Source organism: Gymnodraco acuticeps, unplaced genomic scaffold (genome assembly GCF_902827175.1).
Source record: "Gymnodraco acuticeps unplaced genomic scaffold, fGymAcu1.1, whole genome shotgun sequence".
NCBI classification, from domain to species: Eukaryota; Metazoa; Chordata; class Actinopteri; order Perciformes; family Bathydraconidae; genus Gymnodraco; species Gymnodraco acuticeps.
In genome coordinates, this window is record NW_022990954.1 from 85,994 (window position 1) to 105,579 (window position 19,586).

The 19,586-nt window shown below is 40.1% G+C and overlaps 2 protein-coding genes across 3 annotated transcripts in view; one reads left to right on the top strand and one right to left on the bottom strand.

The window, feature by feature from the left end:
* Positions 1-5,570, bottom strand: adrm1 (adhesion regulating molecule 1). 2 transcript variants are annotated; one of them, XM_034235117.1, is made up of 10 exons: positions 5,435-5,570; positions 4,370-4,610; positions 3,801-3,917; positions 3,052-3,262; positions 2,702-2,786; positions 2,460-2,596; positions 2,080-2,214; positions 1,786-1,943; positions 1,429-1,531; positions 1-296 (listed from the first exon to the last, which is right to left on the bottom strand). In XM_034235117.1, exons 2-10 carry the CDS (start codon positions 4,577-4,579, stop codon positions 214-216), a joined length of 1,239 nt encoding a protein of 412 aa, XP_034091008.1. In that variant the 5' UTR covers positions 4,580-4,610; positions 5,435-5,570; the 3' UTR covers positions 1-213. The 2 variants fall into 2 exon arrangements, with proteins under 2 accessions (XP_034091008.1, XP_034091009.1); XM_034235118.1 differs by having other exon boundaries at positions 107-296; positions 2,702-2,783.
* The window catches only part of dnajc5ab (DnaJ (Hsp40) homolog, subfamily C, member 5ab), a 27,714-nt gene continuing 13,680 nt past the window's right edge, over positions 5,553-19,586 (top strand). Inside the window, exon 1 of the mRNA XM_034235119.1 lies at positions 5,553-5,784. The gene's annotated coding sequence lies outside the window, so the exon portion shown is untranslated. The remainder of the gene's footprint in view (positions 5,785-19,586) is intronic.

Below are 19,586 nucleotides of genomic sequence, written 5' to 3' on the forward strand. Positions count from 1 at the left end.
TTGTTTTGGTTTGCCAATATGATTTTAATAAAGAGTGAATTAGAAAGAAAAGCCTTACGGTTAAACAGAAAGGAACGAAGTAATGGTCCCTTTGAAGACTTGGTAGTCATCGTAAAAACAAACGTGTGTTAGCCGCTCTGCTAACCCTGAGTGAGGCGCAGTGTGCTGCATCGATACAGAGAAGTGTAAGACCACGGAAAGGCAGTGTGAGCTCTAATCCAGACTCATGTCCTCGTCGTCCTCTTTCTTCCCGTCTCCTTTACTGCTCTGCATGGCTTTGGCAAACGCCTCCACATCTGACGAGGAGAGAGAGAACAATGTTACATTTACAAAGCGCTTTACAAAAAGGGAATCATGCACTTTTCCAAGCCTTTCTTATTTTGCGCGCGTCTGACTGTCGTGTCAAATGATCGTATAATCATTTAAAACAGTCTTACACTAACCCCACGCTTCCATAAGTGGTGGTTTTCTTGAAGTATCTTTGTAATTACATTTTTTTTATCATTTCATATTCCAGCTATTCCTCAAAAAACATGTTTTGGATATCATGCCGTTTTTGTATTTCTTCCATAAGTGGGTCAAAAATGACCCGCATGCATTTCCTGTGGGAACCTTTGATTCTGATCACCTGTTCCGTCAGGAATACATTCACTGTGGAACACACAGACAGGTGACACCTCTCAGGAAGATTATTTTACACAGCAAGATCTGATACCTGTCAGTATAATAATACATTATATTTGTATAGGGCTTTTCAAGGACTCAAAATCGCTTTACAATATAAGGGAAGGTTAGGGTGGGGGGTATCACACTTGATCAACTGGCATGGATTGATGGGGAGTGGGCTATAGACAGGAAGAGATGAGTTGTGAAAAGGGAGTGGTATACTGTGAGGGTCTCAGAATAGCAGAGATCTTTGCATCTATATTTTTCAAAATGTAAAAAAAAGGTCTAAAATTAAATATAAATTATTTCTAGTATGAACCAAAATATAATACTAAATATTATACAAGTGATTTTTCTTAACCAAAATGACAAAAAAACATTATTCTAATACGGGTCCTTTTTGACTCACTTATGGAGTAGGGTCCAGTCACTCGGGCATCTAAGGGTCAAGGGGTATTTGTAGTCTTGTATGTGTTTAACAGAGACATGTTAAGGACTTACATCTCTGGAGGGATAAAGGGTAAAAGGGGGATATGCAAAGGGTTAAGGACCAGGGGGTTTAATGGTGGGGATGTTTAGATGATGCTAAGGGGCTTTAAGGGTGGGACCAGTTGGCTATTCTCTCTACTAGACAGTGAGCTTCTCCATCCTCTGAGGTGAAGTAGCTCTGTTCCTACATTTGGGACACTTGTATATTGACTTTCTTTATTATATATAACAAAAAGACAAACTTTGTCCATTTCTCCTTTTCTCCACACTTACCTCCTTTGTTGGCGGCCTCCACAGCCTCAGCCGGCAGACCGAACTGATTCATGAGCGGGCCGAGCTGACCTGAGGCCAGCGCGCTGCTGAACATGCTCATGGACTGAGGGAGGGAGGGAGGAACCAGTCAGTGTGGTAGATTACAGCAATAAAACATACCACGTGTCATTACATTAACTGTGTTACCCTTTAACAATTACAGTTAGCAAATGAAATCTCCCTTCCAAGACATAATCAGCCACAATCAGGAGCTTGTAATCACATTGTATATAATTAGCGTATGTGGGGCTACAAGGCATGTTCCGCAGAGGATCAACACGTCTGTGTACTTGGAGCTCCTGGGTGTGTATGTGTTACCTGTTGAAACTGAGGTGAGCTGATGGTGTTCTCGATCTCCTCGGCGCTCTGTGGTAGACTCTCCCCGCTGGGCAGGAAGGGGAGGAGCCTCTTCTGGACCTCAGCGTTGGTCAGGATGGGAGCCATCATCTCCGGGGTGCAAACGCTTGCTAGGTCCACTGCAGCACAGGAGAGGAGTCAGTTTAGACTCAGGGGTAACCTCTCTCCTCTTCGACCTCCCTCATTTAGCGGAGGCTTTTGTTGTTCCGAAGCACTCTTAAATCTGAATCCTACATTCAGTGTTCTGTCACTCACCTGCGGCTCCCTGAGCAGCTGAGGTTGCTGGGACGTTCATGGTGGCGAGGATGCTCTGAAGGTCACTGAGCTGGATGGGCTGGTGAGAGCCGGGGCTCCCAACGGAGGCGGGGGCCAGCGGGGTCTGAGCTGAGGCTGGGGGGGGGGGGGTCAAATAGGTTGTTGAAAATGTAGCTCTTGATACTCTTTTTAGGGTTGGGTGTATGTTGGAAGGACACAAGGTTTGAAGATTCTCTATCAGCAATTGGATAGCTACTCAGTTATTATTTGATTTGTTCCCAATGAGGAGAGACATTGTTGTGGCTATCGAAGTGTTTCAAGTTGATTTATGTGGTGTAGTTGATAAAGAGTAGTAGTAGGTCCCTGTGCTAAAGCTGTACCTGGTGTGGAGGGAGCAACAGTAGTAGGGGAGGCGGCTGAGGCAGCAGGGGTCACGGGGGTGGTGGGGGCCTGAGTGGAGCTCAGCCTGGAGGCCCCGCCTGAGGAAGGAGTAGCAGCCGCTGACTGGCTGCGAGAGCTGTGGTGGGGGGGTGGTGGTGGTGGTGGGGGGGGGGGGGGGGGTGAGTTCAGCAGTACTTTATTTTAAAAATGTAATATGGTCTACATGCGTGTTCTCTCTCACCTGGAGGAGGAGCTGCTGGTGGTGGTCGGCCCCGCGCTGCCCAGCAGGTTAGCGAGTCCTGGTCCTGCTAGAGCTCCCAGACCTCCTTAGACAACAATAAAACAAATCAAAAAAAGGCCCAAATTTATGTTGGATTCATATTTAAAACAGAGCGAACTCATGTGTCAGAAAGGAAGTACAAGGAATTGAATGTTTTGAAATGCACTACTAACACCAGTTGTACTTTTTCTTGAAATAGTACTTTTTCTGGCTATTTGTATTGCCATTTTCTGACGTGACTTCCCGTTTCTCGACAGATACAAGTTCCTGCGTGTTGAGCTCATGTCAGAGAAATATGGCGAGCTGCTCACCCAGTCCTCCCAGTCCTGTCGGTCCGATCAGCTGCATCAGCTGGTTATGGCTCATATTTCCCAGCAGGTTTTGCAGGCCTCCCTCTCCTCCCAGTGCAGAGAGTTCATGTCCGCTGCCCCCCCCGCTCCCTCCGGCTCCGGGGATGGGAGGGTTGTTCAGGTACTCGTTCACCTTACGACAGAACTCGTCATCCTTATCGGACTTTGGCTCCTGAAGGCAAAGAAGAATTCCTTGTAAGAAGAGCCAAATCCCCCACAGACCAAATGACCAGGCTAGCCTCTTGTGGTGGGTTCACAAAGCATGATTGACAACTCCCAAACTCATTAAAGACAACTAAAAAAACACTTGATTTTAAAATATAAACAACCTAAATCTACAGAAATATTGCTGAAAATTCACACTAAATATTTAACATTTGTTTAGGCAAGTCAGAAGAGAATCTATTTGAACAAAAATATATACAAAGAAAATAAAACCACATAGATAAGTTAGCCTCTTATTTTGACTATAGAAATCCTTTTAGACTGGAGCAGAGACAAAGAAACCAGTAGTTAGGATGAATGTAAAATGTGTGGCTGCTTGACAAACACACCGATTACAGCCCTGTGTATTCATCTCTCTTCTCTGCTGGCATTGCCCCCCCATTCTCCACTCACTGTCCCTCTATTGAGCAACCACCTGCCTGAATACAAATGGACACAGATGTCATGCATTCACAAAGACAGCATGTATATCTGATTCCTCTCACCTGCATCCAGAAGAACAGCCTCTTGGATCCGGCTTTGAACTTCAGCACAAAGACTCGTCCGGTGGTGCACTGGCTCACCTTCTTGAATTCACAGTCATCGGGGAAGATGATCAGGTCCTGGAAACAGAAACCCAAAACATAGGACATGTAAACGAGAGGAGAGAGAAAAACACTGAGGTTGTTTTCTGTCACAACAAATCATCGTCGACCAGTTACCGGCAGAACAAAAAAACGGTCACCTTACTTCTTGCTCTGTGGAAGCCAAACTAAATTAAGATTCAATGTGTCAGCTTTTATCGACAATAAAGAATGATTCGAATAGGCTAAATGACAAACTGAGGCCCTCATTTTGTTTGTTGTATTATTTGTGGAATGTACATCATGTCTGAATATAATAACACCAAAAAGTAAAAGTATATAGACTATTTGCACTACTTTTTATTTTATTATATATGTTGCATTGTTGGAGGAGCTCAGGTCAGAAGAATTTCATTACCATTTCTACACTTTAACTTTGTGCATATGACAATAAAACCTTTGAATCATGTTGTTGCTTTTAAGTTACTCACATCATCAACATTCCCAGATGTCCTGTCCTTCCAGCAGAAGTGGATCAGGGAGTCGTCTGACTGCTGGATGTACACCGAGCCTTTGCGTTTGTCCGGTGTCACCACGTTCCCCTTCAGGGTCATTTTCCCGGCGCGAAACTCCACCAGGTACTTGCTGGAGCTTCCCCTGGAGCCGCTCACCAAGCTTGGGAACAAAGCACCTGACGACATCTTTAGGCCTCTTTGTAAACGAGCCTGAATACTGGAGGAAAAGAAAAAGGGGTCAGGTTTGCAGGAACATAGAAGTTTACATACATTTCAATGTGGCTTGGTCCTCATTGATACGAGTGTAAAACACGACAAAGAGAAGTACTGTGTGAGATTTGTATTGAACTGAACCCAGAATCTCTTTATAAATTGGTAAACCAAGGCAAATCAAGTTGGGTATTAAAACAATCTCTGAAAGATTTACTTTTTTTCATATGATACAATAGTACTGTCAGAGTATTACAAATTAATAATGAACGTAACTTCTGCCTTCAAAAGCATTATGTGCTATTGTTCTGATTAATATAAGACAATTGGTTGATTAATACATTAATTATTAATTTATAAATTAACTAACCCACATAAAATCATATTTGATAAATTAGTTACTTAAAAGAAAACCTCAAAAGAGCTGAGTAGTGTTTCTTCTTAACAACACTGACTGTAGGTCAGTTCTGGATACTGTCATTTTCTACTGTTAACTATTACAGATATTTCGTATAGTTCAATACTGTAACGTCATGTCCGACCGTAACAATAGTGTTGCTGTCTAATCAAAACGTTTTAAGAGGTTTGGAGCCGTTCGTTTGTGTAAAAAATACTTTTCAAAGCAAAGCTATCAAAAGTAGCGGTTAGCTTAGCTGTGCTAAAGTTCTAGCTGTGTCATGCTGGCAGTCAAAGCTAACGTTAGCCTGTGACTTAGCTAAACCGACACACAACGGAGGCAAAACCATTACAATTGATCCAACTTGAAAACGTTATTCAAAAAAATCCAACTGTGTATATGAGCAATTCAAGATAAACTAAAACTTAAAATACCTGCAGAAGGATTAGTAGAGTTTATCAATTACTCCTCTTCTTCTTCTTGGTCGCTTTGCTGGTAACGACGCTGACTTCCTGTAATGACGTGAGCGCGTCCGTCTGCTGTCAACGTGAACGCGCTTTGTAGTAGAGGGCGGGTGAGAGTGAGTGGGAGGGTTTGCGCGCAACCGCTCCACCAGGATTGGGATTGACAAGTAGCCGTTAGCTCGCTGGTTCTACTACCCGACTATTTGAATGGTTTAGCGGCGGAAAGCAAAGACGAACTGGGATGCGATTATCATAAAAGAAGGAAAAAAAATCGAGTGACGTCTCATTTTATTGATAAACAGAAGCCACACTGAACCAAGGTAAGAAAAGGACATAGTTAGCCGTTGGGCTAGTCAGTTTGCTGCCCTTGGATTAGTTGGCGAGCTAAATGCTAGCTTGTTTATTTAAACCAGACGTAGTGCAGGCTAGGCTCACAAACATGGATGCTATGTGTGTGTGTTCGTTTGATGCAGCGCCTGGAGATTATCCGCTTTAACCACGGTTTGAGTCCCGAGTCGACCGGTATTTTCTAGTTCGCTTGCCAGTCACGAACTGAAAGCCCTACGTTACAGTGTGTGAGTGCAGCAGCAGAAAGCGTTGGATCTAGATCCCAAATTCGTCATATAGATTATTTGTGGGATTTAACGTCACAGATTCTGTTCGTATGGAGTAAAACAGTGGGAAAGACACCGTAGGGTAAATCCGGATTTGTAGTCGGTAGGGTAAGGGTTAGTGTGTTTTTTTTAATCTCCAATCTTCTTTGAATATGTCGCAGAGACAGGTGCCATTTACCTTTCAATTTATTAATAGCAGAGGTGGAAAAAGTACTCAAATTATGTATTTAAGTATAAATAATTCAGTGTAAAAATAATCCTTTACAAGTAAAAGTCCTGTATTCAAACTGTACTTGAGTAAAAGTATTAAAGGATTAGCATTCAAATATACTTTAGCATATTTTTTACATTATTTTATTACAATTATTGGTGCATTAATGTGTTAATATTATATGATAATATGTTAGCTGATATATTTTTTTGTATGAAGAACCTAAACCTGCAATGTAACCAGTAACTCAATATGTAAAACATATATGTAGTGAAGTAAAAAGTACAGCTCACAAAATGTATTGCAGTAATAGTATAAAGTAGAAAAAGATACTCAAGTAAAGTGCAAGTACCTCCATTTTGTACTTCATTACAGTACTTTATTAAGGTAGTTACATTTCACCAGTGACGAATAGCATGCCAAACTATAGTTTAGTCATCTAAAATGATCTCCATTGTCTTGCTCTTAATCTGGCAGTTCCTATTATTGGTTTGCTTGCAGGGATTCTGAAATGGCTGGAGTAGAGCTGCTGTCTTTTCCTGTCCTCATGTGATGTGTATGTGTAGTGGCAGGTGTTTTCACAAAGTGGCTGACTGCTAGGTGTGAGAGAAAGGGAAAGCATGTGTAAGGCAGATAATGATATAAGCTTTTCAAATGTCCGCATTACACATTTATGATACAGTGTTGCTCTGATCAGTCGCCATGGTTCTATCATTAACATCCCTGCACTATAAATCATTGAGATATGTTTGTATACTGCACATCTATTATTCATCCTTTTGTCTTACAATTGGACAAAGACATTTTTAAAGTCTCTTTCTGTAAGAAGCTCTAGTCTTATTTCCTTTGTCGTATTGGTTGTGGATTTTGGGAAAGGTTGTATTGATATGTTAATACTGGATTAGCTCAGTATCTGCACATAGACCTTGTCTGAGTTTTAAAAGGCATTATGGTTCGGTCTAGTTTTAGTTTTACTCTATGGATAAGTAAGGATTTATTTTTCTTCGTGATAATTCTTTCTGGAAGCGTGTCGTTTAATAAAGCTGGCAAACTAGCACTAGAATCAAAGTACGATTAAAAAAATTTAAAAAACACAAGCATTATCATGGAGTCAATATCAGTACAAGAGCTGAGACGGAACAACCATTTGGCAACTGAAAATAAATGTGTCTATTTTTAGATAATAGAACCAGAAATGTAATTTAAGATAAGCTTTCAGTAATGAAAATATTCTGATGTGTCTTTATAGTTATTGAAGATTATTTTCTAGTATTCATACAGTATGAACACATGTGGAATAGTTTATACTCACCTATTTAATACATTATTTCAAATTGAAGTATTGTCTGCATTAATATAATGAAAGAACTGATACTTGGGGTTGTTCTGGAAACAACTATAAAGGTTACTGTGTAATAAGACTGGCTAACTAATCTCTCAATGGCTACCTTCGATTATATTTTACCTTTATTTAGAAATGATACTGTAAAAGTCAGTGCATCTCCAGCTATACACCGACAGACCTGACGTGAAACTTCTTTAACAGCAAATGTGAAGATTTCAGAGGTGTGTCGATCATCTGCTTCAATTAAAAGTGCCTAAGCAATGCATGTATTAACTTCAAGAAGGCTCATTTTCCAGCATATGTTAAACATTTGATGAGTAATTTTTTGTTTTAAAAGACGTGTCTGAGAAACATTTGAACAAATCAAATAATATTACTTTTCTGAGTCAGCTGGTCTGTGTAAGGGGTTAGGGGAAGGCATGACGTTGAATGATATCATCAGTATAAGCTCTTGTACAATTGGCGGTCAGTGACTCAAATGAAAGCCAGTCACATCACATCAGGTGACACGCTGATAACAGAGCAGCAGTAGGTCAGTGAGGGAGATTATAGCCGCTGCCACTCTGCAGCTTCACTGGAAACCAAATGTGGTTCAGTTCGGTCATTTATTATAAGAAACTAACAATGATATCTTATCTAATATCTATAAGGGATGATGCACAATATATATTTTGTATTTATTGTCATTGCGTTTAACTGTGCTATAAACACATCATGAAAGACTGATATTGCAACTATTCTTAGAAACAGCTATTTAAAATGTAGCTATAATCCTTTTTGAATGGGGCTTTTCGATTTGAGTTCAATGTCCAATTTGTTTAATAAAATAATGGCGGAAATAATTTCCTTTTTAGTTTTTTTATTTATTTAACAAGCAATAGGTTGTGATTTAGCAATATACTAAAAGCAGTGGAAAGTCAGGCCGCCTGAGTGCACTTTAATAATCAGTTTTTCTGATACCTAGTAATATCGGGATATGGAGCAACAATATAACTTACTTCCTTAAATGTCTCTGATCATCAATTAATCACATGATTATGATTTCCATATACAGTGGGGCAAAAAAGCATTTAGTCAGCCACAAATTGTGCAAATTCTCCCACTTAAAAAGATGAGAGGCCTGTAATGTTCATCCTAGGTACACTTCAACTATGAGAGACAGAATGGGGGGAAAGAATCCAGGAAATCACATTGTAGGATTTGTAATGAATGAATTGGTAAATTCCTCGGTAAAATAAGTATTTGGTCACCTACAAACAAACAAGATTTCTGGCTCTCACAGACCTGTAACTTCTTCTTTAAGAGCCTCCTCTGTCCTCCACTCGTTAACTGTATTAATGGAACCTATTTGAACTCGTTATCAGTATAAAAGACACCTGTCCACAACCTCAAACAGTCACACTCCAAACTCCACTATGGCCAAGACCAAAGAGCTGTCAAAGGACACCAGAAACAAAATTGTAGACCTGCACCAGGCTGGGAAGACTGAATCTGCAATAGGTAAGCAGCTTGGTGTGAAGAAATCAACTGTGGGAGCAATTATTAGAAAATGGAAGACATACAAAACCACTGATAATCGCCCTCGATCTGGGGCTCCACGCAAGATCTCACCCCGTGGGGTCAAAATGATCACTAGAACGGTGAGCAAAACTCCCAGAACCACACGGGGGGACCTAGTCAATGACCTGCAGAGAGCTGGGACCAAAGTAACAAAGGCTACCATCAGTAACACACTACGCCGCCAGGGACTCAAATCCTGCAGTGCCAGACGTGTCCCCCTGCTTAAGCCAGTACATGTCCAGGCCCGTCTGAAGTTTGCTAGAGAGCATTTAGATCAGAGGTGCCCAGTACGTCGACCGCGGGGGCAATGCTGGTAGATCGCGAGTCATTCATAAAAATAAAAAATCCTGTTCCGTTAAAATAGACAAAACAGGTTTTGATCCCTCCTCCCTTGGCCTCCCTGCCACTTAATTCAGGAGTTTACTTGATTGACAGAAAAAGCGACCTATCGCTTTCCAGTCTGTTAACCCAGAATGCAAAGCGATACAAAATCAGTCAAGTGCCGGGAAAACTCAAATTAAGTTAAAGAGACAAACAACAAAATGAGTGCGGGACCGAGCAAGAAGCTAAAGACAAACCACTTCCACCCAGAATGGGAGGAAGAATATTTGTTTGTGATGTCACATTCAAAGGTTATTTGCCTTATTTGTAAAGCAAGCGTCGCTCTGCCAAAGAAAGGTAACGTGGAGAGGCATTATCGGAGTGTTCACAAGGCATATGACAGCGACTTCCCTCCGAGTAGCGAGTTGAGAAAGGTCTGTATTATTGCTACACAAATATTATCTCGCAATCTTAGTGTCGCCAACTCGTTTCTAACATGCACAAAGACAAACAAATGTCGGTGTATTTTCGATCTTTCCAATCGAGACGAGATCTCTCTCCCGTCTGTGCGCGAGGGGGCGGGGCAGTTTACACACACGCGGCTGCTACAAGCAGCAACACACGGCGGGGATGGCGGAGAGAAGCGCTCCAAGGTGTGGTTAAATGTTACCCGTCTTGAGGCGGACAATGCTCCTTGCCAAGAGAGTTCAGCATGTGAGGGCGGTAACACGAGCAATGTGTCTAAACATTTATCAAAAGTGCTCCACATCCAGACGGAGGAATGCACCGGGTTCGACTGTCTTTCTAGCAGCTCTGCAGCCCCATCCACGAGTAACGTTTCCACGTCAGGTGTAATGTATGCTAGCAGCAACACACGCAGTTAACTCAATGATTCAAACATGGGTTAATGATTAGAGGAAACTGAGTTATTTATTTTGTTAAAGTTTCAGCTATTCTGTTTACAGTTCTGTCATCACATTATTTAATACGATTTGTTAAAACATTGTTGTTTCTTTTGATGTGAAATATTATTTATTTAATTTAAATAAAAAGCAATGTTAGTTTTGTTCACAATTTGTTAATTTAATAATATATGTATTTTTGAATCAAGTATTCATCTTTATTGTCTTCATTGTTAGTTTCCACATGCCTAAAACAACCTCAAGCTAAATCTAAAAGTTGATGGCTAAACAAGAGGGTTTGAGAAATTGTGCAAGGCATACAGTAATAGTCTGAATAGTCGATTAGTCGTTTCATTAATCGATAGATTAATCGATTATCAAATGAGTCGTTGGTTGCAGCCCTATTATCCCATGTATAAATAAAACGTGTTATTCAGCAACCCTTGCAATTTGGGATTTTATTTTTGGTTGGTAGACCTCGGTCAGCTGGTCATTTCAAAAGTAGCTCACCAGCCCAAAAAGTGTGGGCACCCCTGATTTAGATGATCCAGAAGAGGATTGGGAGAATGTCATATGGTCAGATGAAACCAAAATAGAACTTTTTTGGTAAAAACTCAACTAGACGTGTTTGGAGGAGAAAGAATGCTGAGTTGCGTCCAAAGAACACCATACCTACTGTGAAACATGGGGGTGGAAACATCATGCTTTGGGGCTGTGTTTCTGCAAAGGGACCAGGACCACTGATCCGTGTAAAGGAAAGAATGAATGGGGCCATGTATCGTGAGATTTTGAGTGACAACCTCCTTCCATCAGCAAGGGCATTGAAGATGAAACGTGGCTGGGTCTTTCAAAAAATGTCAGTTAGTATTAAAACAAAATCATTGCACTTCCCAGAGCCAGTGGTGACTGCTGCAAATATCTATTTTTGTGCAATATTTAATTATATAAAACAACGGAAACCAGCTGTTTCTAACATTTGAGACACCACCAAAAAGTAAATGGTTTCAAATAATTGCTTGTAAAATAATCCCTACAATTAAGTCGATTTTTCTGACCAAAAATGGGTCAAATCATACACAAAAGAAAAGAGTTCTTTGTTTTAATGTGGATGTTATTGCTTGACCTGGTTGATTGTGCCCATTCTAAACTTGAGGCACTTGGCTGTGGTGCAGTGTGGCAGCTTCCTGTCAGAGCGTCTCTGCAGTGACCCTTGGAAACCTCAAAGGATCCCCCAGCTGGGATTCCTACTGTGGCTCTCTGGTATGTGTATCCCTCACAGGAGACTGACAGGGTTCATCATATTAAGTCTGAAATTAGATTTATAAGATGACTGCTGGAACTGAGCTGTGCACAACCACTTGATTCAGTAATTGATTGATTCTCTTTTTCCAACTCAATGAATGAAAGAGATAATATAGGTGAATTCTTTCACTGCTTCGACGTCTCCTTTTAGTTATTGTGTTTTAAAGCTGCTATTGTTGTTGTCCAAATGGAAAATGCATGCTTTGATTTATTGAGCAGATGTGCAGCAGTATTGAGTTGTAATCCACAGAAAGCAGTGTCCGTGTAATTATTATACTTTGCATATACATTGGAGTAGTTTTAGTTTTTTACATCGACTGTATTTTTTTAACTGGATTTGTCCGACTATTATAATACAAACTGTAAATCTACAGCTGTAGTTTGCCCTCTACAGGGGTTAAGGACCCTCTTATCAGAGTCAAAATCAATGTTTCCTATTTGTATGAGAGACGGCGGCTGCTTTTGTCCTCAGGTCATGAGTCTTGTCATGAGCGTGTCTCCTGAAGAGGAAGGCGAAACAGTCCTGTGATCGTAAGTCACATGAGATGTCAAATGTTCACCTTCACTTTCTATTCGACTCTCTCTGACTTCACACTTTCTGTTCTGACTCACAATGAATCAACCCGTTCTTTCTTTCTGTCCGTCTCTGTCTCCCTGACACAGCTGCCTCTACCTCTGTCCTTCCATCTTCGTCACACTGACTCCCCCACCCTGTTTCTTTCTGTCATTCCTCTCCCTCCCTCTCTGAAATTGATTCGACATAGATCAGCTCTGAAGGACTGTGTGTAAAGTACTAGTTCTTCAGTATTGTATAGTGAGGCAAGCAGCGCTGGGAAATGAGAGTTTTACAGCCAACTTGTTAATTAGTTAGAAGTCACAATTTGCGTCTATTTTATCAGGATTATAATTGGACCTTTTTTTAGCAGTGCTGCTTTCACAGTTACACTTGTTGTTGTGCACTTAGCATTCAGACACGGAGCGCCACGCCTGGAATTATCTAAGCTGCTGTTAAAGAGATATGGGAAAATAATTCATTGTAACATTTCAGGTTTCCCTTGACAACTGTGTTAAAAAGACAACTTTAAAATGTATGTTTAAGTTGTTGGACTGCATGGATAAGAGGTAGTGATGTATCGCATGTTAAGTGGATGAATCAATGACTAAAGGAAAACCTGTTTCCAAAATATTGTCCAGTTAGTTTTAGTAGTTGTTCTAATAAACATTCTAGGGCTGTTACTTATTGTTTAATCTGTTGAATATTTTTCCGATTATTCAATTACCTTTTTAGCCAATACAATGTTAAGAAAAAGTAGAAACATCTCCGAGCTTCTCTATTTATTGACATGTTTCCCCATACGCTACATTTAACAATATTACATTCGAACACATCATAACAAATGTATATTTCCCTCGCTCTAACCGTTGCTTCTTCCAAACAGTGTAGCATAGTAAAGGAACAAAAAGTGTTGACTGACGGCCCTTGGGGAATTCACATTTTCAGATTGTTGGCATTGAGTATTAGTTATCTTGACATCCCTACTACAGCATGTGCACCAAGTCATTACTGTAATGTTTTCTCCTGCGCTGTTGGCATGTGTGTGTCCACTGAGAACACACGAACGCTGACAGACAGCTGATTGGACATTAGCTAATGGATTGGATTGGTACCTTTTTGCATCTCAGCATTGTGTGCCAAGGTGTAGAGAGTGATAGCAACGCAGAATGTGGAAAGGTGTGTCTGTGTTTGTCGGATCTGGTTAAAGGTTATGCTAGGAATGTTGGTCTTCAGTTTTATCTTTTTATGTGTTCACAAGTTCTGGCTTTCTTTATTCTCTTAATAAATACCAAGGTAAAATGATTTGCAGTTTATAGTAAAAGGCTGATTCCCAAACCGTGCGTTAAACAAACGACACAGGTCCTTGGTGAAGCTCCATGGAAAGTGGATGCACTTTGTATTTTGGGTTTTCTCTGCCAACATGTGGGATGTTTACTGACAAATCGCACTACAGTTCTCTGGGAATTTGGTGGAGATTCCTCACATAGTAGCATATATTTGTGCTGGCAACATCTTCAGTCAACAACACAGCAGCTAGGGTTGATGTTAAAGGGACTATTCAACCTAAAGTCAATCTCTTACATGTAGTGGTCAATCTAGATAGTTTGTATGTGAGTTGGTTATATAGCCCGTAATGGTGACTCTTGACTCTTAAATGAACATTTTGAATTGTTATCTTGGACCTGACAACCTGTACAGCTGTTTTTTTATCAGATGCACATTTAGAAGTCCCACCATGTTTCTATTGTCTTTCAAAAAGACACAGGAGAAATACATTTCTGTTTTTTTAATCTTGTATTAAGCTCTCATCGACTCAATTAGTCCTCCAAGTGGAAGTGAGCAGTGGTTCGGATGCCTGGAACAAGGTGAGGAGATTCATTGGTTGAAATGTTCTCACTTGGGCAAAGGAATCAATCAAAACAAGGACATATTTATTTAGAAAACCATTCAATTATAATTGTAATGTTTTGAAGTAAGTCTTGGCTGCATCCGCGGTTAGTTCCCTGGCCTGCATGCACGTGTGTGGCAGCTGTGTTTACTGTGTTGTCGTCGTAGCATCAAGGTTTCATTACCATCTATTGATTCTCAGGCAGGAATAGCATGTGTGTGTTTGTAACCTGATCTCAATGAATGAGCTGCTCGCTGCTCCAATTAAGAATCACAGATGTCTGTTTGTCCCTCAGGGCTTTGTTTCTTCTCTGTAAAGCCTTCTTTTTATTCTAGTATTGGGCTGCAACCCTTAACTTTCATTCATTTAAAGATGATTTTCTCGTGTAATCAATCATTTGCCTGAAATGTCAGAAAATTGTGAATACTGTTATATATTTTTCTCTAACCGAAGCTTTTGTTTTGGTCATTTATTATCATATGACAGTGGGTACATAAATATGAATGAGAACTTTCCCTTTTTTTGTTCCGTTGAATAGATTGATCTAATCTCTGTACAGGGCTGCAATTTTTAATGTTATGTTTATTGTCGTCTTTTTATTTCTTTACATGGTTTGTCTTTAAAGGTAGGGTAGGTAAGAATGGAGAAACCAGCTCGAGTGCACTAGAATTTAAAAGTACACAGCCGAAAAAAATCTGCCCCTTCCTTCAGACTTCCTCACAGAGCCCCTCCTCCAACACATACATGACCAATGAGGGCACGAGATAAGGTTGTGCACGAGATGGAAGGCTGACAGGCAGGTAGGCCATCCAGTTAGGATTTGAAAAGCAAGAACATCACATTTTCAACCACTAAGTCCTTCTCTCTCTATTCAATAATTGATTGTACTTATCTATCCCATTCTCACTCCCCCTTTTACCATTTAGCTTTCCACAATTCTATCTTTCTCTCTTCCAGCTCTTTAAAGATAATACTTGTTATCCTTAATTAGCTGATATGAGGCCTCGGGGTAGATGCATGACTTGGTCTGGTGTTTTTTAGAAGCATTCTTTCCTCCTCTGTTAGAGCTTTATTGATAACAGCCGACTGAAGTCCCGGCAGACCACTTAGAGATTCATATCTGAGCAGTGAGAGGAGCTAAAGACGATGTGAGTCAGTGTAACCTTCTGTGTAAATGCTGCACCTACTGTTAACGTTCCCTTGATAATACCACGTAATAAACCACATGTCTTTTCACATTAAATGACTATTAGCTAAATGCTTTTAGTAGATCTTTTCTGTAAAATTAGTGTTTGAATTGGTGAAAGGGAGTAATTCAATAATCACTATAGCCATATACTCATGCCATTAAATTAGGGCTGCTCAATTAATCGTATTTTAATCGCAATCACGATTTTGGCTTGCATCGATTATGAAAACAACATAATCGAAATAAAACGATTATTTCTTTTTCTTTTTTTATTGGTTTTTGAGTTGAATTCTACTTAAAGTTCAGGGTAATCAACTGTTAAAAACATACTGTTCACATTTTCTTTTCCAAAAAATGGATGTTTTCAAAGTCAATGGATAATCGTCTTTAATAATCGTGATATCAATTATTGACCCAAATAATCGAAATTATGATTTTTGCCATAATCGAGCAGCCCTACATGAAATGAGGGGAGAAACAAGGACTTAAGCATAACAATACAATTATAGGACAATATATTGGAATGGAAATGCTGATAGAGTTGAGAAACTGAAAGGTTCATATTTAAGGGAAATCTAGAGCAATGAAAGGAGAGGAGGATCAAATATATGACAATGAGGGAAGAGAAAGAGGGAGGAGAGACACGTCAATTAGAAGGTGATGACAAAGGTGTTTGCAGAGCTGAAAAAGGGAGAGGTGGATGGAAGTGAGATGATGAAGATGGGTGTGAAGAAGAGGAACAGAGGATAGACAGAGAAGAAGTAGCTGCAAATGTTTGAAAGACACAATAATGTGGTCGGATGCTGGTTCATCAGCTGAGGACACAATGATGATAAACATTCTAACATTGTGAAATCTAACGACACAAATTTGACAGAATGATACGGGGAAGTCAAAATGTATCTGGTCTACTTTAATAGTTCATTCAACAACGTGTGACAGCAGCTAGTGGCTGGTGTAGTCAATCATACTGACTAATGGTCCTTGTCTATCCTGATGGGCAACAGATGAAAGCACTGCTCGTTTACTCTCTTAGCAGTCTGAGTCACCGTTTAAACAAACTACATGTGATATAAGTTACATTCTTTTTTTTCTTTACAAGATTGTATTCTCCTTTCTGTCCCTAATAATCCACCTGGAGACTCTGCTGTCAGCTCTGTGGACAAACACACATTCATCAAAGCTTAAGGAACAAAAGCAGGAAAGTTGTATCTTTCTGATAACATATTGACAATGAGCACCTGTGTTTTATGTGCTCCGTTTACTAATAATAGGTTAGGTTGTTAGTGTGTTTTCAAAAAGACACATTCAAAATGATATAAGTTTAGGGGTTAGCCAAAAGAGCTACGGCAATTGCATCCTATGCTAAATATTACATTACATTGCATTTAACTGACGCTTTTATCCAAAGCGACTTACAATAAGTACATTCGACCAGGAAGACACAACCTTGAAGAAAACAGAATCATATAAGTACATCAGGTTTCATAGAGCCAAACATTTCAAGTGCTACTCAACTGGCTTTAGATAAGCCAGTCCTTTATTAGTATAAAAGTGCTTCGTTAATAGTTCTAACGCTCGAAGTGGAGTCGAAAGAGATGAGTTTTCAGTTTGCGCCGGAAGATGTGCAAGCTATCTGCCGTCCTGATGTCAATGGGGAGCTCATTCCACCATCTTGGAGCCAGGATAGCAAACCCACGTGTTTTCGCCGATGGGAACTTGGGTCCCCCTCGCAGCGAGGGCGCAGCGAGTCGTTTGGCTGATGCAGAGCGTAGTGCACGCGCTGGGGTGTACGGTTTAACCATGTCCTGGATGTAGGAAGGGCCAGATCCATTCGCAGCATGGTAAGCAAGTACCATTGTCTTGAAGTGGATTCTAGCAGTTACCGGAAGCCAGTGAAGGGAGCGGAGGAGCGGAGTGGTGTGGGAGAATTTAGGAAGGTTGAAGACCAGACGAAATATAAAGGACGTGAGACGATTTTAAGGATAACCAAAACATCTGTTCTATTTGTATTTCTTTGGGGTCTGGTTCTCTCACCTCTTTAGCTTATGCTTTTTTCTATTTGTATAATTTGTTTATTTCTTCCTAAGCTTTTGGTGTTTTTTTTTCTATTTCTGTAACCTATAAATCATATGAATGTTTTCTCTATGCCATTAGAACACATATATAAATGCTGGTTCCACAGTGAACATGTTTTAATAGTGGATAATGCAAACCAAACCCTTGAGTTGAACTAAAGCAATATGAGACGCACATAAAAGAAACCTTTCATATTCAACAGTGACCGCAGTTTTGAACAGCAGAGGAGGATGATGTTGTCAGTTCTATAAAACAGCAACACAAACACACTGTTAGGAGTTATAGAGCGGGGGTGTTGGGCATCTGGGTGTTGCTGGGAAAGAGCTGTGGTGTGTTCAGGGAACCTTCCCTTTATAAACAGAGGATTATTATCAGACTAGTGAGGACACACACTCTTATCCCATCAGGACTTGGATTTGGCCGGCTTTACATGTTTACCTGGGGTTGTAGTCAGTGTACAGCGTAGTGGTATTATGTTCATACGGTATCTGGTTTGTTCAATCAGTATTTTGGAAACATTTCGTTAAAAAAAGATAGGTTTCCAGTGTTTAAGTTTGTCAGAACAACAGTCACGTAAAATCAACTATTTGAATTAATGTCAGTCACTCGTTCTCTTGCTGTACTTTACAGAAAATGATCACTAAGTCAGTCTGAGTTCTCCACTCATGGGACTCGTGACATGAACACCGTACATTTGAGAATTGTTCGCAATGTAACGGTAAGGCAACAATCTCTAGATCATTTTGAGGAAGTCACTTATCGACTCAGGAAATGCAACAGGAAGCTATTTCACTAACACAATGATTGGTGTTTTTTGTATAAAATATGGCTTGCCCTTACTGTCCCCTGGCTGTTGGTGAGTGATAGCAGTGACGGCTTCTTTTGATTCAAGCTGACAACAAGAGCCATGGCCTATTTTTCCTCAATCCATTTTACACACATGCACACCCAGAGTAAAGGAAACACAGCCTTACATAAGAACACAAATAGAGTGCCACAGTGAAGTAAACTCCTTCCGGTTCCTTCAACAAAACACCAACGCAATTTCTCCATAGGATTTTGGAAAATAGCTCAAAAGAAGGTCTGTGGTTGAAACACATTTAAGAGACAGATCACGTTTTGTTCAGCCGGATAATCTCCACATGTCGACACTACTTTTATAATTTTATAATCGTAAATCTAATCGCCAGAAGCAAAATGCTAACGTTATGCTATAAAGGAACTACAGCAGGGCTTCAACGTCACGCTGACTTAAGATCCATATGAAAAACTACAGATTCATAATGGTACAAGTTAAAGCGTTTGTTTGAACAGTTTGCAGGAGGCAGCTACTTGCTTTCAAGCAAGCGGGACAACAACAAACAAACTTAGCGGGAGTGTTTACGTGTTCGGTGTAATGACGTACAACGTCCTCGACAACCTCCTATTCAGCCACATGTTAACAACCATTGTTTTTCAGACACGTAAACTCTTCAGAAATCACCAGCGGGGTCACTGCTGATGTATTTAATGTCGTAGAACAAAACGTGGTCCGTCTCTTAAATGTGTCTCAACCACAGACCTTATTTCCAGCTATTTTCCTAAATCCTATGGAGAGATTGCGTTGGTTTTTGGCGAAGGAAGGAACCGGAAGTGGTAAAATGCTGACTTACTTCCGGGTTTTAGGAAGCGTCACTGTGGCGCTCTATAAAGACACAAACTGTGAACGCTGTTAAATAATGATCTGCCTTCTTTCATTTATCTTTCCATTCCCACAACAATATACATAAAGAAATGGCATATTTTGGACATAGTTCGAATGGTGATTAAACATGATTAATTCATTTTTAAGCTGTGATTAATCTGATTAAAAAATGTAATCGTTTGACAGCCCTAATTAAAACGTATCCGTATGGATTTCTTCCCAAAACAGGGCAGAGGTTTTTTGTATTTAGAAAAAGATCAGGTCTACCTGTGTTCGCTGGCGCAGACTTTTCCTGTCCTGTTGAAACTTGTTTCCTCAAGGATGTGTTGCGTTACCTTTTCTTTTTTTTATCAATATGTTTATTGATTTTCAGCTTACAAAAAATCACATACATAGGACGAAGACATAGAGCCAAAAGCAATACATATATACACAGGACAACTACTTTACATTAAAGAAAAATAACAACAC